The sequence below is a fragment of the Papio anubis genome, chromosome 4 (genome assembly GCF_008728515.1).
Source record: "Papio anubis isolate 15944 chromosome 4, Panubis1.0, whole genome shotgun sequence".
Taxonomy (NCBI): domain Eukaryota; kingdom Metazoa; phylum Chordata; class Mammalia; order Primates; family Cercopithecidae; genus Papio; species Papio anubis.
The window spans coordinates 137,010,561-137,033,302 of record NC_044979.1 but is presented as its reverse complement, the minus strand read 5'-3'; the positions used below and the strand labels follow the sequence as shown (position 1 = coordinate 137,033,302).

Here is a 22,742-nt window from a genome sequence, read left to right as displayed (position 1 = left end):
TTTGAGAATCACTGAACTAGACGAGTACAAGCTGGGATATGAGTCAGCCTGGAGACTCCCAGCCCCTGGAGGCCAGGGACCAGATCTCATCAACTTCCATTTCTGCTAAGTGACTGCTCAGAGGCACAGGCAGGTGTCCTCCACAGCGCTGTTTGAACAGTTCGTGGAAGCCAGGCAGGCTTCTCTTCATCGGCCCTTGCACAACGGTGCTGGTTGCCTTGGCAACAGCCAGCAGCAGCCAAGCAATTTTGGGCACAGAATCATGGGGCTTGTGTCATATTGGGGAGACAGGGCAAAGGTTCTGGCCCATTGGCATGTGGACGCGAATGGGAAGGAAGAGGGGGAGAAAGGGCGTGGCTTCCAAAGCCCCCTCTCACCTAAACACCCTCTCATTTCCCCAGAAGCTCACTCTGGCTCCCGCATGCAAACCCAGAAGAGTTGAAACTTTGATTGCATAACAGAGAGGAACAAAGCATGGGAGTGAAACTGAGGGGGTAAGTGGAAGTAGGAAGGAGAAAAGCCATCCTAGGCTCTGAAGCCGCTGCATGCACCAGGCCACGTCACACACACAGCAACTCATTTAATCCTCACCCAACCGCCTGGGTCTGTGTGCCCAAGACCCATCCACGGCCACACAGCTGGCCGGAAACCTGATCTGCTATAGCTAAAGGCTATGTTTGCTTTCTCTGTTCAGGGCCGCCTCTTTGAAACGGTTAAACTTTGGAACTTTGGCCGTATTAGGAAGACCCAGGGGTGTGGGGCAGCAAGGAGGCAGGAAGAAGGTCTGAGGGAGTTATCTGGACAATGAAGAGAGCCAGGTGGGTCAACCATCCTCTGGGCTTTGCACTTGACAGCAACTGCCTCCCTCCTGTTTCTCATTTTCTTTTATTATTAAATGCTCTCATTTTCTTTTATGATTATTATTATTTAAAACATAGAGATGGGGTTGGCCGAGCACGGTGGCTCACTCCTGTAATCCTAACACTTTGGGAGGCCAAGGTGGGGGGATCTCCTGAGGTCAGGAGTTCAAGACCAGCCTGGCCAACATGGTGAAACACTATCTCTACTCAAAATTCAAAAATTTGCCAGGTGGGGTGGCGTGCACCTGTAATCCCAGCTGCTTGGGAGGATGAGATAGGAGAATCAATTGAACCCTGGAGATGGAGGTGGCAGTGAGCCGAGATCACACCACTAAAAAAAAAAAAAAAGAGAGAGATGGGGGTCTCACTATGTTGTCTGGCCTCAAGTGATCCTCCTACCTCAGCCTCCCCCATGCTGGGATTACAGGCATGAGCCACCATGCCTGGCCACCACTGACTTCTTATCTAGAAAGCGTAATAAAGATACTTGGCTGGGCCCACCGCAGTGGCTCATGCCTGTAATCCCAGCACTTTGGGAGGCCGAGACCGGTGGATCATGAGGTCAGGAGATCGAGACCATCCTGGCTAACGCGGTGAAACCCGTCTCTACTAAAAATACAAAAAAACTAGCCAGGCAAGGTGGCAGGCGCCTGTAGTCCCAGCTACTCGGGAGGCTGAGGCAGGAGAATGGCATGAACCCGGGAGGCGGAGCTTGCAGTGAGCCGAGATCCAGCCACTGCACTCCAGCCTGGGCGACAGAGGCTCTGTCTCAAAAAAAAGAAAAAAAAAAAAGATACTTGGCTGGGCCGGGCACAGTGGCTCACGCCTATAATCCCAACACTTTGGGAGACCGAGGCGGGTGGATCACAAGGTCAGGAGTTTGAGACCAGCCTGGCCAACATGGTGAAACCCCATCTCTACTAAAAATACAAAAATATTAGCCAGGCATGGTGGCACACACCTGTAATCCCAGCTACTTGGGAGGCTGAGCAGGAGAATCTCTTCTAAAAATACAAACAAATTAGCCAGTCATGGTGGCACACGCCTGTAATCCCAGCTACTTGAGAGGCTGAGCAGGAGAATCGCTTGAACCCAGGAGGCAGAGGTTGCAGTGAGCTGAGATCACGCCATTGCACTTCAGCCTGGGTGACAAGAGCGAGACTCCGTCTAAAAAAAAAAAAAAAAAAAAGATATTTGGCCAAGACCATGCATTTGGTTCCATCTAATTGGAATTTGGTCCCTGATCTCCAGATAGAGATTCTGTGCTTCTGCACTTTGGTGATGTTCTTGTCCCTGACCCTGGGTTATCTCAACCCAGGAAATCTGCAAACTCACTTGCCTTGCACCCTCATGGATGCCTCTCAAGGGAAATGAACTGTCCTGTCCAAAGGTCATGGTGTGGTACTGGAGACACATGAGACATGGTGTCGGAGGCCGGTGTGACATCTGGAGTCCTGGGGAAATGGGAGCACCTCCTGTCTGGATCAACCACACCCCTCTAGCATCTGTGGGGGAAGCCGATCCAGCTTCTCTCAATGCCAAGCTAATCTGGGATCCACTTTTTCTTTTCTTTTTTTTCTTTTTTTTTTCAGAGACAGGGTTTGGCTCTGTTGCGTAACATGGTTAAACTTTGGCCATGTTAGGAGGACCTAGGGGTGTGGGGCAGCAAGGAGACAGGAAGAAGGTCTGGGGAAGTTATTCGGACAGTGAAGAGAGCCAGGTGGGTCAACCATCCTCTGTGCTTTGCACTTGACAGCAACCGCCCCCACCCCTCCTGTTTCTCTGCTCTCATTTTAATTTATCTTTTATTTTTTTAAAACATAGAGATGGGGTTGGCCGAGAGCTCTGTTGCCCCGGCTGGAGTGCAGTGGCACACAGTTCACTGTAGCCTCAGCCTCCAGGCTCAAGCGATGCTCCCACCTCAGCTGAGTAGCTGGGACTACAGGCATGCACCACCACACCTGGCTAATTTTTTATTTTTTGTAGAGACGGGGTCTTGCTATGATGCCCAGTTTGGTTTCGAACTTCTGGCATCAAACAATCCCCCACCTCAGCCTCCCAAAGTGCTAGGATTACAGGTATGAGCCACCATGCCCAGCTCCACTGCTTTTATTTTATTTTATTTTATTCATTTTATTTTATTTTATTTTATTTATTATTTATTTTTTTTTTTGAGACGGAGTCTCGCGCTGTCGCCAAGGCTGGAGCTTGCAGTGAGCCGAGATCTCGGCTCACTGCAAGCTCTGCCTCCCGGGTTCCCGCCATTCTCCTGCCTCAGCCTCCCGAGTAGCTGGGACTACAGGCGCCCGCCACCTCGCCCGGCTAGTTTTTTGTATTTTTTAGTAGAGACGGGCGTTTCACTAGTGTTAGCCAGGATGGTCTTGATCATCCTGGCTAACACTTGTGATCCGCCCGTCTCGGCCTCCCAAAGTGCTGGGATTACAGGCTTGAGCCACCGCGCCCGGCCTTCATTTTATTTTTGAGATGGAGTCTCACTCCGTCGCCCAGGCTGGAGTGCAGTGGTGTGATTTCGGCTCACTGCAACCTCCGCCTCCTGTGTTCAAGCGATTCTCCTGCCTCAGCCTCCCAAGTAGCTGGGATTACAGGCACCCGCCACCATGCCTGGCTAATTTTTGTATTTGTTTAGTAGAGACAGGGTTTTGCCATGTTGGCCAAGCTGGTCTCGAACTCCTGACCTCAGATGATCTGCCCACCTCTGCCTCCCAAAGTGCTGGGATTACAGGCATGAGTCACCATGCCCAGCCTGGCTAATTTTTTTTATTTTAGTTTTTTTGGAGCAAAGTTCCCCCCTGTTGCCCAGGCTGGAGTGCAGTGGCACTGTCTTGGCTCACTGCAAGCTCCGCCTCCCGGGTTCACGCCATTCTCCTGCCTCAGCCTCCCGAGTAGCTGGGACTACAGGCGCCCGCCACCTCACCCGGCTACTTTTTTGTACTTTTTAGTAGAGACGGGGTTTCACCAGGTTAGCTAGGATGGTCTCGACCTCCTGACCTCATGATCTGCCCGTCTCAGCCTCCCAAAGTGCTGGGATTACAGGCTTGAGCCACTGCGCCCTGCCGGCTAATTTTTGTATTTTTAGTAGAGACAGGGTTTCATCATGTTGGCCAGGCTGGTCTCGAACTCCTGGGCTCTAGTGATCCTCCCATCTTGGCCTCGTAAAATGCTGGGATGACAGGCGTGAGCCACTGTACCTGGCCCAGATTATTTCTCAATCTTTTCATTTATGGCTTCTGGAGTTTATGTCATAATTTCATAATTTAGAAATGCCTCTTGGGGATTGTTAACACCAATTCTCCTATGGACTTTTGGGGGCTTTTTCCTTCTCCCTTAAAAAATCATTTAAATATTTTATCTATCTGGAATTTATATTAGTGTAATATGTGAGATGTGGATGCAACCTACTTTTTTCCCCCCAGCTGGCCAGTGAGAGTGCTTTTTTGGGATGGGAGTGGGAAGGGAAAGACAGGAAGGTTGGGCAATGAGGAGGACAGTAACTGAAGAAGAGAAGCTTTCAGCTCTGTGTGGTGGCTCTCGCCTGTAATCCCAGCACTGTGGGAGTCTGAGGTGGGCGGAACACCTGAGGTCAGGAGTTCGAGACCAGCCTGGCCAACATAGCACAACCCCGTCTCTACTAAAAATACAAAAATTAGCCAGTTGTGGTGGTGCGCACCTGTGATCCCAGCTACTCAGGAGGCTGAGGCAGGAGAATTGCTTGAAGCCCGGAGGTGGACGCTGCAGTGAGCCTAGATCTCACCACTACACTCCAGCCTAGGTGACAGAGTGAGAGACCCTGTCACCAAAAAAAAAAAAAAAAAAAAAAAAGAAGCTTCCTTGCCAGTGGGTATAGCAGAAACCAGAAGTGTCATAAATAGTCAGGAACCTGGCTAGGTGCAGTGGCTCACACCTGTAATCCCAGCACTTTGGGAGGCCAAGGCAGATGGATCACCTGAGGTCAGGAGTTCAAGACCAGCCTGGCCAACATGGTGAAACCCCGTCTCTATTAGAAATACAAAAATTAGCCAGGTGTGGTGGCACGAGTCTGTAATCCCAGCTACTCAGGCGGCTGAGGCAGGAGAATCGCTTGAACTCAGGAGGCGGAGGTTGCAGTGAGCTGAGATGGTGCCACTGAACTGCAGCCTGGGTGACACAGTGAGACTCCTTCCCCCGCAAAAAAGTCAGGAAGTTGCTGAGATCATCCAGGTGAACGGTGAACCCACGTGGCCCCAGCTGGAACAAGGACAGCAGAAAAGATGACAAGAGGAGGTTCTGGAGATAGAATCCATAGGACCTGGTTATGGGTTCAATGGGAAAAGGCGAAAGAGGGAAAATGCCTGTTTCCTGATGTTTCCTTAGTAATGCTATAATATTATTAGCAGACAGAGTTTCAGTGTTTTTGGAGTTCTGGTTTCACAAAAACGCAGGGGGCATGGAGTCAGAGTCCAAATTTGAAGCCTCACTGGGACATCCAGAGGTGTCCAACAGGGTGTTGAAAAGATGGCACAGAGTATCAGATATCTGGGTGATGAATTTCTCCCCTGCTCTCTCGTGGGGTGAGTGTGGAGTTACCTATTCAGTCCCTTACTTGGACAGGTATTGTGCCCCACCCTGAGGACTACCGCATTCATCCAACCTGTTGGAGGGGCGGTTCCTGGACATAGGAAACCTGGCACCTGGGCCACGGTAATAATCTCTTTATGTAGGATTTTGCTATTTTCACAATATTGTAAAGATGAAGAGTGGATGGGAATGGTGGCTCACACCTGTAATTCCTACACTTTGGGAGGCTGAGGCAAGGGATCCCTTGAGGCCAGGAGTTCAAAACCAGCCTGGGCAACATAGCGAGACCCTGTCTCTACAAAAAATTAAAAAATTAGGCTGGATACAGTGCTCACACCTGTAATCTCAGCACTTTGGGAGGCCAAGGTGGGAGGACTGCTTGAGGCTAGGAGTTTGAGACCAGCCTAGGAAACATGGCAAAACACCATCTCTACAAAAAAATTTCAATCAACTTTCTTTAAAATGAAAAATAAAAATACAAAAATTTGCCAGGTGTGGTGGCGCATGCCTGTAATTCCAGCTACTAGGGAGGCTGAGGCAGGAGGATCATCTGAGCCCAGGAGGTCGAGGCTGCATTCCAGCCTCAGTGACAAAGGGAGACCCCATCTCAAAAAATAAATAATATATATGCTATATAATATATATTATTTATATAATATATAAATATAACAAATATAACATTTATATTATATATTATGTAATATTTGTATATTATATTTATATATTCTTTTATATATATTACACTCTGTTGCCCAGGCTGGAGTGCCGTGATGCGAACTGGGCTCACTGCAACCTCTGCCTCCCGGGTTCAAGCGAGTATCCTGCCTCAGCCTCCTGAGTAGCTGGGATTACAGGCACCCACCACCATGTCCGGCTAATCTTTGTATTTTTAGTAGAGACAGTGTTTTGCCATGTTGGTCAGGCTGGTCTCGAACTCCTGACCTCAGGTGATCCTCCCACTTCGGCCTACCAAAGTGCTGGGATTACAGGTGTGAGCTACCGCGCCTCGCCTATTTTTAAAAGATGGAGAAGGGACTCTGAGAAGTGAGTTGCACAGTGTCGCAAAAGGAATTCACAGCACACCTAGTAATAATAGTAGTAGTAGTAATAATAACGATGGCGATGAGAACACTTACTAACGCCCTGCTCTAAATCCTTTAGGAACAAAGGTTATACCATTCAATCTTCATTACCCTGTAACGTAGAAACCATAGCAGGAGGCAGAGGTGGGCTTCATTCCCCGACCAAGGCTGCCAGACTTTTCAAACCCCAGAAGCTCTCTGTATCCCTCAACTCCTCCTCCATCCAGGGCTTGCCTCCTGCTTGGTCACTTCCCAAGCCCAACAGGCCAGCCTTCGAATGCGAGCCCTAGGCAGCCTGTGGGGGCCTCTCGCCTGTAATCGCAGGACTTTGAGAGGCCGAGGAGGGAGGATCGCTTGAGACCAGTTTGAGACCAGCCTGGGTATCATAGCGAGACCGCATCTCTGCAAAAATAAAATAAAATAAAATTAGCTAGGTGTGGTGGCGCGCCTGTAGTTCCAGCTCCTGGGAGGCTGAAGTGGGAGAATCGCCTGAGCCCAGGAGTTGAAGGCTGCAGTGAGCTGTGACTGCACCACTGCACTCCAGCCTGGGCGACAGAGCGAGACCCTGTCTCTAAAAACAAACGAGTGCCCTCCGCCGTCAGGCTGGGAGGGAACCCAGGGAGACGACTCGGGCCTGAAGCCTCGCCAATTTCAGGTGAGGAAACAGGGCCGTGGAGGAGACAATGTGGCGATCACGAGCTAGCGGCGGCCCGAAGGAGGAGGCTAGACCTGAGGGCGCACAGCCACGGTTCTGCGGTGACCCCCGGGAGGGTGGGCAGCCGGCCCGGTGAACTGCAGGGTCGGAGCTGTAGAAGCCGCAGCCGCTGTCGCCAGGCGACTCCGCCACCCCTGGAACAACTCACTTTCATTTCTCCGCGGGACGACCCTGCGGAGCCGCGAGGGGGCGTGGCGGGGCCGTACCAAGAGCGCGGATTTGCAGGGGGAAGCGCGGGGCTCCGGGAATGCGCGCGCGGCTCGAGTGGGCGGGGCGGCGGCCCAGTGGCCACGCCCTCACCCCCGCGGCCGGCGCGGGCGGTGGTAGCGCCTCAGTGGTGAGGGCCTGCGTCCTGCCCAGGTGCCCCAGAGAGCAGCCGGGCCGCCCGCGGTGAGTGCTAGCTTTCGCGGCGATAGCGGGGTGAGTGAGGTCGGGCCCCGGGACTTGGGGTTTGCCGGGCGCCTCAGTTCGCCGCGGCCGCCTGACTCTCCCCTTCGGGGTGGGCCCTCGGGCCGGGGCGCTGCGCGTCTCGCCCGACGCTCGGGCGGAAGGCATGGCTCCCACCCCGGCCCTCCTCCGCGTCGCCCTTTCCCTAGAGCTGACCTCCCGTGGCGGCCTGAGGGTCGACTTTTCCACAGCCTGGGCCGAGAGAGCCCGGCAGGCCCTCGGCTGAGGGTCGGGGCTCGGTATCTCAGGGCTCGGGGTCCAGTCCCCGCGCCACCGCCCCCCCCGGGCTAAGCCACTTTAACTCTCCGAGCCTCAGTTTCCCCATCTGTACGATGGGCCTCGGGAGGCAGCGAATTCTGGGGTACTTAACGTGAGAGGCGCTCGATGCATGCTAATGGGACCCAAATCTGACCCTGCAGCATCAGGTGGGCTGAGTGGAGGGATCACGAGAGCCCCCCAGTCCGGCCTGCATCCCTGAGGGCAGTGCCCCTCGCAGGCAGGTGTCTTGGCGGCCCCCACAACACAGGTACTCTGCTCTCCTGGGGGAGCCGGGACACCCTTAGCTCGGGAGAGCAATTGGGTAAGAGTTCAAGGTCTCTTGGGCGCCAGGGGGAGGAGAGTGGAGGTTTCGGTGAGCTTGACCTCGACTTTCTGCGTATTGTTTTTCAAAGCGAGTTACCCTTGTGTAAACTGGTGACCAGTAATAAGGAGTTTGGGGCTGTTTCAATGAAAGTGGCTGTCTCCTCTCTTAAACCCTTAAAGCTGCAGCCTTGCCTTCCCTCTGAGCTTGGCCAAGCTGGAGAGTGATGCCAGCACAAAGGGAGACAGGACTGGACTGGGTGGCCCTGGCTTGGCTTTGATTCTTGGCGCAATAGCAAGATACCTCCTGGAGCCTCTGTTTCCTGATCAGTGGGTCGGGTAGTAAGACAGCCACCCTGCTCTCCCCACAGGGTTAAGATTCTGAGGATCAAGACAGGGTCCTAGAGAGTGGCATCGAGAACTTTAATCCTCCTTGTAAGCAGAACGTTTATGGAACCCTCTGGAATCCAGTATCCCCCACCGTTGTTCACTGCTGTAATTCCTCAGGCCTTGTTTTATGGAGAAGGCATTGATTCATTAACCGTTTGCAAGTTCTACCTATGGAAATCCCTTCTGAGTGGTTATGGGGTTGGCTTGGTCAGGAGAATAGTTCCAAAGGCCCAGTTAGTAAACCAGGGAACCCAGAAAGGTCCACTTCCTTTTTTTTGGGAGGAGGACTGTCTTAGGAGTTCTTATTTTCCTTTTAAGAGAGTGGTTTTTGAGCTACTTGTGCCCTTCATACCATCTAATGTTGGAAACTGTTTCGCTGAGCAGATAGCTTATTATAAAAAGTATTTGTACAACATCTGCATTTCAGACAATGGGATGCTAGCTGCCAGTTGTGTGGTGGTGTGGAAACTTAGGAGTGGTCTTAATTTTCCAAAATTCTTCTGGTCTAGCACTTGAAAAAAATAATAGGTAGATTTGAAACGCAACAACCCAGGGATATTCCTGAAAACCGCAGCATTGACTACAGCCAATGAAAATCAGGTGTGGATCATCCTGGGTAGTAGGAGTTTGCAAATGCCACAGAGGGTGTTTGCTGCCTGACAAACCTGAATTTTAGGACCTGCTGTTGGTTGACTCTGAGCTGATCCACCCTTAACCTCTTGAAAATTAGGATCTGTGTTAGGTAAGTCTGTGCATAGTTGGGAGACAGGCCAATTGACATCAAAACTGCTTGGCAAATCCAGAACGTTTACTCATGAAGTCCATGAACACTTCAAGTTAAAAATAATTTAACTCTTAAGGAACTTTTTTTTTTTTTTCTGAGACAGGTCTCACTCTGTCGTGCAGGCTGGAGTGCAGTGGCGGAATCATAGCTCACTGCAGCCTCAACCTCCAGGATTCAAGGAATCCTTCCTCCTCAGCCTCCCAAGTAGCTGGGAGTACAGGCACGCACCACCACACCCAGTTAATTTTTAAAATGTTTTTGTAGAGATTTGGTTTTGCCATGTTGCCCAGGCTGGTCTCGAATTCCTGGGTTCAAGTGGTCCTCCTGCTTTGACCTCTTAAAGTGCTGAGATTACAGGTGTGAGCCACCGTGCCTGGCTTTCTTACTACTTTCTTTCTTTTTTTTTTTTTTTTTTTCTGATGGAAGCTCATGAACTTATAGGACCTTTCATGGTTCCAGAGAGACTGGCCACCCCTACAAGAGCCTCAGCGTCCTTGTGCTTTAGGGAGGAGCCAGAGAAACAGAGGTCAAGCTCTGGCACTAGCACTGTGTGTGGCCTCAGCTGAGCGTGTTGGGATTTAACTTTTTATTATATGTCAGACTCACTTAAAAATTAAAGTTAGAAAAAGGTGAAATGGAGAAATGACAATTTTCTTTTTATTTTTTTTGAAATGGAGTCTCACTCTGTCGCCCAGGCTGGAGCGCAGTGGGCTCACTGCAGCCTCTGCCTCCTGGGTTCAAGCAATTCTCCTGGCTTGAATTCTGCCTCAACCTCCGGAGTAGCTGGAATTACAGGTACCCACCACCTGGCCAAAGATTTTGTGCTCATTAGCACACAGTCTCCCAGGTGGCTACAGTCTTAAAAGACTTTAAAATGCCAATTCTAGGCTGGGAACAGTGGCTCACGCCTGTAATCCCAGCACTTTGGGAGGCCGAGGCGGGCAGATCACTTGAGGTCAGGAGTTCGAGACTAGCCTGGCCAACATGGTGAAACCCCGTCTCTACTAAAAATACAAAAATTAGCCGGGTGTGATGGTGTGCACCTGTAATCCCAACTACTCAGGAGGCTGAGGCAGGAGAATCACTTGAACTCGGGAGGCGGAGGTTGCAGTGAGCCAAGATCATGCCACTGCACTCTAGCCTGGGTGACAGAATGAGACTCTGTTTCAACTCCCTCCCCCCTCAAAAAAAAACAACTTGTTTTGCTGTGCAGTTTTGTCACCTGGCATTGGGCAGAAATTTGGACCTGCCAGGCAGGTGGGAGAAGAGTCAGAGGTCACTTACCTGCTTGCACAGGCCGCTGATCTGTACCAAACCTTAGTTTCTTCATTAGTAAAGTCAGAGAAACAATCCCCACTCCACCTGCCTCTGGAACAGCTGAGAACATGTTCCCTTTCAACAGTGGGTCCTTCCTCCTCTTCTTGGCACTGTTTGGATCCCTGTAGCATGACACACAAAAAAGCACACATTCAGCCTTAGGATATATGTAGGTTCTGGTTCGGGCACTTGAGAACTCACAGGGAGGGAAGCAAGCGTACAATTCGACAAGAATGGCACGGTGTGTTGCATTCATTCTCAAGATGATGGGGTGAGGCTTTTATTAGTGCTGAGCCTGCTGTTTGTTTCCACAGCAGGGCTCCAGGGAAGAGGTGATGTTTGAGTCGGGTCTCGGAGGATTGCTAGGAGTTCTCTGAGCCCACCCAGGCACACCAGCTCTGGGGGCGTGTAGGGTGTAGGTTGCATGAGGCTGAGGTCGCGTGGTAGCACTTGTCTGAAATGGTCTTAGGAACCATGTGAAGAGATGGGGAGGCGTTTTAAAAGGTCAGGGCTATGTGACTAGCTCGAAACAGTGGTTTTTTTTCTTTCAGACAGAGTCTCACTCTGTCACCCAGGCTGGAGTGCAGTGGTGCGATCTTGGCTCACTGCAACCTCTGCTTCCTGAGTTCAAGCAATTCTCGTGCCTCAGCCTCCCGAGTAGCTGGGACTACAGGTGTGCACCACCACGCCCGGCTCAGGAACAGTGTTCTCTTGACTGAATATTCTCTTACTGCCTAAAATCCTCTCTGGGTGAATGAACAACCATTTGGGAAATTTTTACCGTGCCTAAATTTGTAATTGTACTGTTTTAGAGCTCTACATCTTAAAAGACTTTCCTCCCCAAGCGAGACGTTTACGTCAGTTGTATTCTTGTTGGGATTAGTTTGCACACACCTGTCTGCGTCTCTGTGTGTGTGTGTGTATGCATGAGAGAGGGAGAGGAGATGGTGAAATTCCATGGGGCAAACCATGGTTCTTTGCGGATTGGTGGCTCCAGTTGGTTGGGTTCACTGGAGCCACATTCATCAGTTTGTTTCTTTCTTTGCTTTTCTCTCTATTTATTTATTTATTGTTATTTGTAGAAGTGGGGTCTGGCTATGTTGCCCAGGCTGGTCTCGAACTCCTGGCCTCAAGTGAGCCTCCTGTCTCAGCCTCCCAAAAAGCTGGGATTACAGGCATACGCCACCATGCCCAGCCCAGTAACTGTTAATTCTGAATGCTGGGCGGTGTGGCAACTCAGTTGATGCTTAGATGTGTTGTGAACAGAGCCCCGGGAAACCTGATCCTTCTGGTGGCTTGTGCAGCAAACTGTTGATGTGGGAAGCTTATTTATTTCACTTGTAAAGAGGTGACTTGGATAGGGGGATATCTAAGAACTGTCCTTTAATTGGAGTGCTGGAGGGTGTGGCATTCGGACCTCCTTTGTACAGCATCTGTACATAGCTGAGAGAATTGTACACATAGTTTCCCGAAATGCGTCAGTTTCAAGGCTAACCTAGAATATGTTTGTGGCCAATCTGTGGACTCTTCTCCAAGAGTTGAATTCTGTTTTTTGGTTTTTTTTCTTGAGACAGAGTCTCACTCTTTCACCCAGGCTGGAGTGCAGTGGTGTGATCTTGGCTCACTGCACCCTCTGCCTCCCAGGTGCAAGCAATTCTGCCTCAGCCTCCCAAGTAGCTGGGATTATAGGCGCGTGCCACCACATCCGGCGAATTTTTTTTTTTTTTGTATTTTTAGTAGAGATGAGGTTTCACTGTGTTGGCCAGGCTGGTTTCAAACTCCTGATCTCAAGTGATCCACCCGCCTCAGCCTCCCAAAGTGCTAGGATTACCAGGCGTGAGTCAGTGTGTCCAGCATAAGAATTGAATTCTTTGGGAGACATCTGGTAGGAGAATAGAAGGGGAAAAGTTGCCTTTTGTCTACTTGGATGTAGTAACAAGTAGGAAGATGGGGCGCCGTGGGGCGTGTCCTCTAACTTGGAACAGATGTAATTTATTTCTAGGTGAAAGTTAGGACCAGTGCTTAGTCATTCTATTTATCTACCCTTGTTTTATCTTCGGTACTTTTTCCTACAGCCCTGTTTCTGAGCTCAGCATCACATCACCTCTGTGGTGTTGATGCCAGTGTTCTTAGAGCACTGTGTCCTAGTGATACTTCGATCTTTGTGGGCATGCATCATCAGTGAGTTGGGTAGGTCGGGTCTGTACAAAGGTTTGCAGGGTTGGTTAGGAACATGTGAACTACGATCACCTTTCTGAACTCATGTGTAATGACCGTAGGTCACCTGGGGTGAGTTTTCAACACTGCAAACAGGGATGGCAGCTCTTGAATACACAGGAGAGTGTATTAACCAGTGGTGCCCGGGATCATTCAGAGTGCTGTTTGGCTGGTACACAGTCCAGGCATCAGAATATGTTCCAGCAGGTATTTGTGGTCTTGTGAAGAAAAGCCACTGTTGGTTTTGGTAAAGGGCTTCAGACCCTTACGAAACCACACAGTCTTCCGTGGACACGCTGGACGCATTCCTTAGATAATGTGATTTGCAAACTCAGGAGTCATTCAGTGTCACAGTGGTGATCAAAAGCTCCCGGCCCATGTCCCCGAAACCTGCACAACAAGAGCGCTGTCTGTCTGTGGCCTCACCGACTTCCTGGACTCTGAAGCTCCAGGGACAAAAGACACCTGTCCCTTTTCCCTTCCTCTCCATTCTGCGTCTCCCACCACCACCAAGTCCTGTAAGTTTTTAGTCTTTGAATCTTTTTTTTTGAGACGGAGTCTCGCTCTGTCACTCGGAGTGAAGTGGCACAATCTCAGCTCACTGCAGTCTCCGCCTCCCAGGTTCCAGCCATTCTCTTGCCTCAGCATCCCGAGTAGCTGGGATTACAGGCACGCGGCCCCGTGTCCAGCTAATTTTTGTATTTTTAGTAGAGACAGGGTTTCACTATGTTGGCCAGGCTGGTCTCGAACTCCTGACCTCAGGCAGTCTGCCTGTCTCGGCCTCCCAAAGTGCTGGGATTACAGGCGTGAGCTACCACGCCTGGCCCTTTGAATCTCTTTCTACTGCTATGGTCTTACTGTAGCCCCTTGTCACTTCCTGCTGCACTGACCCTTAACTGACCCATAATTCTCCCTCTCTTTCCCTCCCCACCACGTCCCAGGATCTGCCCATGGTACCATTGCTAGTTGATCTTGGAACCCTGCTTCTGTCACCCCTCCTTTCTCTTCACCCAGGCTGGAGTGCAGTGGCACGATTTGGCTCACAGTAACCTCCACCTATCAGGTTTAAGTGATTCTCATGCCTCAGCTTCCCGAGTAGCTGGGACTACAGGCATGTGCCACCACACCCAGCTAATTTTTGTATTTTTAGCAGAGACAGGGTTTCACCATGTTGGACAGGCCTTTCTCGAACTCCTGGCCTCAAGTGGTCCACCCTGCTCAGCCTCCCAAAGTGGTGGGATAATAGGCATGAGCCACTGTGCCCGGTCACTGTCACTGTCTTAATGCGTGTTTTCTTCTCCATCTGCTTTCATAAAGGATAAACAGTGACTTAAAGGTGTCTCATTCTCCCCTCCCTAGTGGTAATATGGTTGGACTAGAAGGTGGATTCAGTGAACAGGGAACCTCCCTGTCACTTCTGCAAGTGTAAGCTGGGGGCATAGAACAATGCCAGGCATAAGGTAGGCACTTGGATGAATGGGTGAATGAATAAATATGGCTTCTATCCCCCAAGTTTACTGCTGAGCTTTCTCCTGCATATTGACTGAGCTCAGATGTCAAAATTGGGTCTGATCTGTATCTTTTTTTTCTTTTTTTCTTTTCTTTTTTTTTTTTTTTTTTGAGGCAGAGTCTGTCACTCTGTCGCCCAGGCTGGAGTGCAGGTGCAATCTCGGCTCACTGCAACCTCTGCCTCCTGGGTTCAAGCAATTCTCGTGCCTCAACCTCCTGAGTAGCTGGGATTACAGGTGTGCGCCATCACGCCTGGCTAATGTTTTGTAATTTTTAGTACAGATAGGGTTTCACCATGTATCACCATGTTGCCCAGGCTGGTCTCGAACGCCTGGCCTGAAGCAGTCTGCCCGCCAGGGCCTTCCGAAGTGCTGGGATTACAAGCGTGAGCCACTGCGCCTGGCCTGATCTGTACTTTTGAAGATTATTCCAAGGTACAGTAGGAACTTTTGGTAGGATGTTAGTTTTCCATCCGGGTATAACATTTTGTGTCAATGGTGGGGTTGTGCATGATCAGTAGCTGCAACACTAGAAAGATGGCGAAGCAGGAGCAAAGAAAAACCCCTTTGGCTCCAGAAAAATCTCCTGAAAGAGAGGAAGGCTTATCAAGCCCTCGAAGCCACCCAGTCAAAGCAGGCACTTTTGGCAAAGAAGGAGCAGAGGAAAGGAAAAGGGCTCAGGGTTAAGCGACTGGAATCATTCCTGCCTGATTCCTGGTGGCAGAAACATGACAAGGTGCGTCTCAGACGATTAGAAGTGAAACCTCATGCCTTGGAATCGCCAGATAAACACTCGTTGGCCTTTGTTGTACGCATCGAAAGGATTGATGGCGTGAGTTTACTGGTGCAGAGAACCATTGCAAGACTTCGCCTAAAGAAAATTTTTACTGGTGTCTTTGTAAAAGTCACCCTCCAGAACCTAAAAATGCTGCGTATAGTGGAATCTTTTGTGACCTGGGGACTTCCAAATCTGAAGTCTCTCCGGGAACTTGTTCTGAAACATGGACAAGCCAAGGTCAAGAATAAGACCATCCCTCTGACAACACAGTGATTGAGGAGCACCTGGGAAAGTTTGGTGTCATTTGCTTGGAAGACCTCATTCATGAAATTGCCTTCCCGGAGAAGCATTTCCAGGAGATCTCATGGTTCTTGCGCCCTTTCCACCTCTCAGTAGCCCGTCTTGCTACCAGAAATAGAGTGGGCTTCCTCAAGGAGATGGGCACACCTCCATCTTCTGGGGGTGTGTGCATCAGTCAGCTCATCCGCCAGCTGAACTAGAGGCAGGTGCCAAACTGCAGTAAATTTTTATCAATGAAGTGGAAGCATGTGTTGTTTTTTGGATGGAGGGGCAGGATTTTTATCAAGTATCTTCAGAGAAGATTATTTCCTGCTTTATCTTCAAAAACTGGAAAGGAAAGGTCAAAGGAAAGACAGTGGCTGGACGGGCGCAGTGGCTCACGCCTGTAATCCTAGCACTTTGGGAGGCCGAGGTGGGCAGATCACCTGAGGTCGGGAGTTTGAGATCAGCCTGACCAACATGGTGAAACCCCATCTCTACTAAAAATACAAAAATTAGCCGGGCGTGGTGGTGCATGCCTGTAATCCCAGCTACTCGGGAGGCTGAGGCAGGAGAATTGCTTGAACCCGGGAGGCAGAGGTTGTGGTGAGCCAAGATCGCACCATTGTACTCCAGCCTGGGCAACAAGAGTGAAACTCCATCTCAAAAAAAAAAAAAAAAGAAAGACAATAGCTTACGTTCATGGCAAGCACCTCTCATCACAGTCCAGTTCCAAGGAAAAATTCCAGGATTTTCTACATTGGCTGCTGCCTCATCTGAAATCACATTTCATGGAAGAAGGAGTCCTGCTTTGTTACATCTTCTATTCTAGGGTTTAATGTTGGTAAATGAGTAACTCTATCATTTGTACAAGGCTCCCTAAGATTCCTGCAGCAGTTGACCAAGCCCAGGGACAGAATTGAATCCAGAGATTCCTGGGGCCTTGAAGAAGACTTGAAATACACATAGGAAGAAAGGCACAAAAATAAATATTCACTTGTCTCTGAAAAAAAAAATTGTGTCTCAAGTTCCTTCTGTAGTTGATAATTTATTCAGTAATAATTTTATAATTGAAGAATATTCTGACTCTTTCTGAATCCGTCTAGATCAGTTACCTGGATGCTGAAGACTTGAATAAATTTGTTTATTTTAAAAATTCTAGGGCCTGGCGCAGTGGCTCATGCCTATAATCTTAGCACTGTGGGAGGCCGAGGTGGACAGATCACTTAAACCAAGGAATTCAAGACCAACCTGGGCCGTGTGGCAAAACACCATCTCTGTTTAAAAATTAGTGTTTTTAAACATCAGTGTTTAAAAACTAGCAGGGTGTGGTGGCATGCGCCTGTCGTTCCAGCTACTTGGGAGGCTGAGATGGGAGGATCACCTGAGCCCAGGGAGGTCGAGGCTGCAGTGAGCCATCATCAGACCATTGCACTCCAGCCTGGGTGATAGAGTGAGACCGCATCTCAAAATATACAATAATAAACAAAAAATAGAAAATTCTCAAAATAAATGAATAATAGAAAATTCTAGTGAAAATAAAAGGGGTTGAGTATAACCGTTGAGTGTCTGCGCTGGGTGTTTCTGTCTCATGTAACCAACATAGCACTGTGAGGATGGTCATCCCAGAGACAGGCTATGGTAAATCGTGTGCCCAGGATCCCAGAGTGCGTAGGTGGCATATCTGGGTTTTGAACCACGGTCTGTCGGCGTTTCGTAGCTCAGCTGCATTGTGAGTTTGTTGAATTTCAAGTTCCATGCTTTCCCCAACCAAATCAAAAACCGGAGAGGGAACTGAAAGTTGAGAGCCTAGTAATTGAGAGAAGGACTCTAGGAGGTGATGGTATCAAAAAGCCGTCCCGGGAAGCTCTTGTAATTGAGCACACAACTCCGCCCAGAGCTTCCTAGATGCCAGGGCAAAGAAGGATGGGATTATATAGCAAACATTATCGGAAAAAGGAAGCTGATCAGTTTCTCGTTAGTATTTTTCAGCTGGGTGCGATGATCCATGTCTGAAGTCCCAGCACTTTGGGAGGCTGAGGCAGGAGGATCACTTGTGGCCAGGAGTTTGACACCAGCCTGGGCAACAGAGACAGAACCTGTCTCTTCAACAAGAAAATTTAAAAAATTAGCCAGGCATGGTGGTAGGCGCTTGTAATCCCAGCTACTCAAGAGGCTGAAGCAGGACGATCACTTGAGCCTGAGAGTTCAAGGCTGTAGTAAGCTATGATTGCACCACTGCACTGCAGCCTGGATGATGGAGCAAGACCCCATCTTTAAAATTGTTTTTTAAAAAGTGCTTTTCCCTGGGCCTTTACACAAGGATCATTGAATAAAGCAATGGGCAGCAGCCCCTGTACTCAGCAAGTGTTTGTAGAGCGCCATATATATGCCAAGCTCTCTTCGAGGTGCCAGGACTACTGTTGTGTGTGGAAAAGACCAGCAAGATGAAGCATGATGTTGCCCTAGGCCAGGGTGGAGGCGCAGTTTTCAAGAACAGGAGTGTTCCCACAGGTGACCCTTTCTGGGTCCCATCTAGATAAGAGGCTGAGAGGTTCAGGCTCAGTTGTAAATTCTGTAAGGGCATTTATTTGGGAGGTGTGAGCAAGAGAATAGAATCAGAGTGATTACTTTAACAGGCGGGAGTGAAGCTTGAGAATCTGGCAGAGCGAGGAGCGATTTTGTGCCAGAGTGAGAGGCAGCCAGTCCAAAGTGAAGGTTCTGAATCTCTTAGTACCTCCCACGTGCAGTGTCCTGCTTTTTTTCTTTTTCTTTCTTTTTTTTTGTTTTTAATGCAGGACACTTGCTCTGTCACCCAGGATCATTAATCACTGCAATCTCAAACTCCTTAAGCCCTTCCGGGTAGCTCGGACTACAGGCATATGCCACCATGCTTGACTAGTCTTTCTTTTTCCTTCCCCTTTCCCTTCCCCTTTCCTCAGAGATGGGGTCTTGCTGTGTTGCCCAGGCCGATCTCAAACTCCTGGGCTCAAATGATCCTCCTGTTGACCTCCCAAAGTGCTGGAATTACAGGCATTAGCCACTGTACCTGGGCCCCTGCCATTTTTTCCTGTGACATTTGAAAGGGTTTCTTGCCCTTTAGTAGGTGATTTCAGGCAGGGCCAAGAGGCCTTAGAAAGCAGCACGGCTCTGTTCCCATGCTTCTTCCGGGCGGAAGGGCCAGTGTGCCGTGCCATGGAGGGCGAAGCATTGACTCTAGTCTGGGAGATTCTGTTCATTCAGTCATTCAGCAAACAAATACTGAGTGCCGACCTGGCGTGGTGGCTCACGCCTCTAATCCCTGCACTTTGGGAGACCGAGACAGGCAGATCACCTGAGGTCGGGAGTTTGAGACCAGCCTGACCAACATGGAGAAACTGGTTTCTACGAAAAATACAAAATTAGCCGGGCGTGGTGATGCATGCCTGCAATCCCAGCTACTCAGGAGGCTGAGGCAGGAGAATCGCTTGAACCGGGGGGCAGAGGTTGCGGTGAGCTGAGGTTGCGCCGTTGCATTCCATCCGGCCTGGGCAACAAGAACGAAAGTCCGTCTCAAAAAAAAAAAACCAGCAGCAAATATTGAGTGCCCATGTTATGCCAAGTCTGATGAGCACCAGGGTTACAGGGATGCAGAATAGCTCCACCCAGACATGAGACCAATCCCGTGTCCTTCTGCAGGGCTTATGTCATCTTGGGCAATGCTGTCCTCCGATGATGTGGCCAGGATGTCAGCTGCAAAATGAACCCCAAGTCATCCAGTGAGGCTGCGTCTACCTGTAACTTCGCCGTGTCCTAAAAAGGTCTTGAAGGGCAGACAGATGGTTGATAGAATAGCTCTGGAGACCGTTGCCCTGGGTTTGAATCCTGGTTCCACCATTTGTTGATTCCCTAATGTTGGACAAGGAATTTTAACCTTTGTGATAATTACAGCTCCTGTACATCAGAGCAGTGTTGTAAGGATGAAATGAAGTAGCAGACTGTCTATTGTAAGTGCTTACCACATGCTGTTTGTTATTACATGTACATTACATTATAAGAGGGGAAAGTATTCTGTTAGACAACTTACTCTGTTCATTAGTTAAAAACAAGTCAGGGCGGGGCTTGGTGGCTCACACCTGTAATCGCAGCACTTTGGGAGATTGAGATGGGCTAATGGCTTGAGCCCGGGAGTTCGAGACCAACCTGGGCAACATGGTGAAACCCCATATCTTTTTTTTTTTTTTTTTTTTTTTTTAAGACAGAGTCTCGCTCTGTCGCCCAGGCTGGAGTACAGTGGCGTGATCTCGGCTCACTGCAAGCTCTGCCTCCTGGGTTCATGCTATTCTCCTGCCTCAGCCTCCCGAGTAGCTGGGACTACAGGCGCCCGCCACCATGCCCGGCTAATTGTTTGTGTTTTTAGTAGAGACAGGGTTTCACCGTGTTAGCCAGGACGGTCTCCATCTCCTGACCACGTGATCTGCCTGCCTTGGCCTCCCAAAGTGCTGGGATTACAGGCGTGAGCCACCGCACCCGGCCGAAACCCCATCTCTTATAAAAAATACAAAAAATTCACGGGGCTTGGTGGTGGGTGCCTGTAGTCCCAGCAATGCAGGAGACTGGGCTGTGATCACGCCACTGTACAGCAGCCTGGCTGACAGAGTGAGACCCTGTCTCAAAAAAAAAACCCAAAAAACGAAAACCAGTTCAGGAGTGGGGAGTGACTGCTGATGAGTGTGGGATTTCTTTTTGGGGGTATGAAGATGCTCTGGAATCTGGTAGTGGTGATGCTTGCACAGTGGGTGAATATAGTGAAAACCACTGAATTTTACACTTTAAAATGATGAATTTTATGGTGTGTGAATTCTGTCTCAGTTCTTTTTTGTTTGTTTGTTTGTTTGTTTGTTTGTTTTTTGAGACTGACTCTCACTCCGTGGTCCAGGCTGGAGTGCAGTGGCCCAATCTTATCCCACTGCAACCTCTGCCTCCCAGGTTCCAGTGATTCTCTTGCTTCAGCCGTCTGAGTAGCTGGGATTACAGGCACCCACCACCACGCCCAGCTAATTTTTGTATTTTTGGTAGAGACGGGGTTTCACCATGTTGGCCAGACTGGTCTCAAACTCCTGACCTCAAGTGATCCTGCCTGCCTCGGCCTGAGGCATGAGCCACTGCTCCCAGTCTCTATCTCAGGTTTCTTTCTTTTCTTTTCTTTCTTTCTTTTCTTTTCTTTTCTTTTTTTTTTTTTTTTTTTTGAGACAGAGTCTTGCTCTGTTACCCAGGCTGGAGTACAATGGCACAATCTCTACTTACCACAACCTCCACCTCCTGGGTTCAAGCGATTCTCCTGCCTCAGCCTCCCGACTAGCTGGGATTACAGGCACGCACCACCATGCCCGGCTAATTTTTGTATTTTTAGTAGAGATAGGGTTTCACTATGTTGGCCGGGCTGGTCTTGAACTCCTGACTTTGTGATCCACCTGCCTCAGCCTCCCAAAGTACTGGGATTACAGGTGTGAGCCACCGTGCCCGGCTTCTACCTCAGTTTTTAAAAATCAGGTTTATAGGTCATAAGTTCTTGAGCAACTAGATTCCCACCAGTTGTGCTACCCGTTCCCTGTCACCTTGAGCTAGTCCTGGACACCTGCAGCAGCCATACCTTCACTGTGTTTCTGGGCTCCCACACATTTCTAAGCCCTCTTGAAGTTAACTTCGGGTAATGGTCTGTGAGAGGAAGTGATGTATGTCACTTCTGGATGGAAGCATTTAAGAGCCAGGGCCGGGCCTTCCAACAATCTTCTTCCCATCAGGATGGCCCCGGAAGTTGTACATTGAGATGGTGGAATGACAAGAGAAAAAGCTACTTGAACCACGGAGTCACCTTATGGAGGCCAGGGGCCTGGTGGAGTCACCCTGCCCACACTAGACGTTGCTTAGAGTTCAACGTGAAGCCATGCAATGTGGGTCACTGCTCAGGAGGACTTTCCCTGTAGCCTCTCATGCAGGTGTACTATGTGATGTGGTGGGTCTCTTTTCTAACAGGAAGCCCCAGCAGGTGCAGCAGGGCCGTGGTTCTCCCAACCCAAGCACATCTTCACAGCTCGCTGCAGTCAAGTACGCAGCTCTCTTGGTGGTGTCTGACAAATGGAGCGTGAAGCCCTCAGTCCAAAGCAGCATCTTGGGTAACCTAGTGTACCTGTCTCGAGCAGCAGGCACGGTGCAATGTCAGGCCAGCACCAAAGGATTTTGTCTTCCTTGTAAGACAACATGGGGCAATAGAAAGCTGTATGGGAAATCTTGTAAATGGTATAATAATTATAATGCGTTTACAGACACTGCATGACAGTCCTTTGTCACCGTAGCGATGGGATCTAATTATTACTGACTCGTTCGTGTTGTGGGTTTTTAGTAACCCTACTACCCACATTCTAGAATTTAAACACATGCTATGAATATCCAATCGCAGGTCACAGAGATGACCTAGAGCTGGTGCTCAATACACTTTTTTTTTTTTTTTTGAGGCGGTCACCGGCTCTGTAGCAGGCAGGTGCAGTGGCCAGATCTCAGCTCACTGCAAGCTCCGCCTCCAGTTCACATACATTCTCCTGCCTCAACCTCCCGAGTAGCTGGGACTACAGGCGCCCACCACCTCGCCCGGCTATTTTTTGTATTTCTTAGTAGAGATGGGGTTTCACCGTGTTAGCCAGGATGGTCTCGATCTCCTGACCTCGTGATCCGCCCATCTCGGCCTCCCAAAGTGCTGGGATTACAGGCTTGAGCCACCGCGCCCGGCCCACTTTTTTTTTTTTTGAGACCGAGTCTCGCTCTATCTCCCAGGCTGGAGTGCAGTGGCACGATCTCGGCTCAGTGCAACCTCTGCCTCCCGGATTCAAGCGATTTTCCTGCCTCGGCCTCCTGAGTAGCTGGGATTACAGAGCATGCACCACCATGCCCAGCTACTTTTTGTATTTTTAGTTTCACCATGTTGGCCAAGCTGGTCTTGAGCTCCTGACCTCAAGTGATCTTCCCACTTTGTCCTCCCAAAGAACTGGGATAGCAGGTGTGAGCCAACATGCCTGGCCTCAATACACAATTGATTGACACCAGCCTTAAATGCATAGCAATGACCTAACACCAAGGTGAAATGCAAGCAACGCTGGGGAGGGAATGACCAATATGGTGCCCTGTGAGGTCTCAGCCCATGGGCCATCTGGCCTGTCTGTCTCATTAGTACCATT

At 49.7% G+C, this 22,742-nt stretch overlaps 1 protein-coding gene and 1 pseudogene across 3 annotated transcripts in view; both read left to right on the top strand.

The window, feature by feature from the left end:
* The first annotated feature begins 798 nt into the window (after nucleotides 1–798).
* The window catches only part of LOC101003939 (NADPH--cytochrome P450 reductase), a 79,186-nt gene continuing 57,242 nt past the window's right edge, over nucleotides 799–22,742 (top strand). The window contains exon 1 of one of the 3 annotated variants that reach the window (XM_009202816.4): nucleotides 799–818. In XM_009202816.4, the coding sequence (XP_009201080.2) occupies nucleotides 805–818 (14 nt within the window). In that variant the 5' untranslated portion in view covers nucleotides 799–804. Of the gene's footprint in view, nucleotides 819–7,511; nucleotides 7,653–22,742 lie in introns of those variants that run through there. The other 2 variants (XM_003895855.5, XM_009202817.4) reach the window with 2 other exon arrangements.
* On the top strand, nucleotides 14,709–16,017 carry LOC101004284 (annotated as a pseudogene).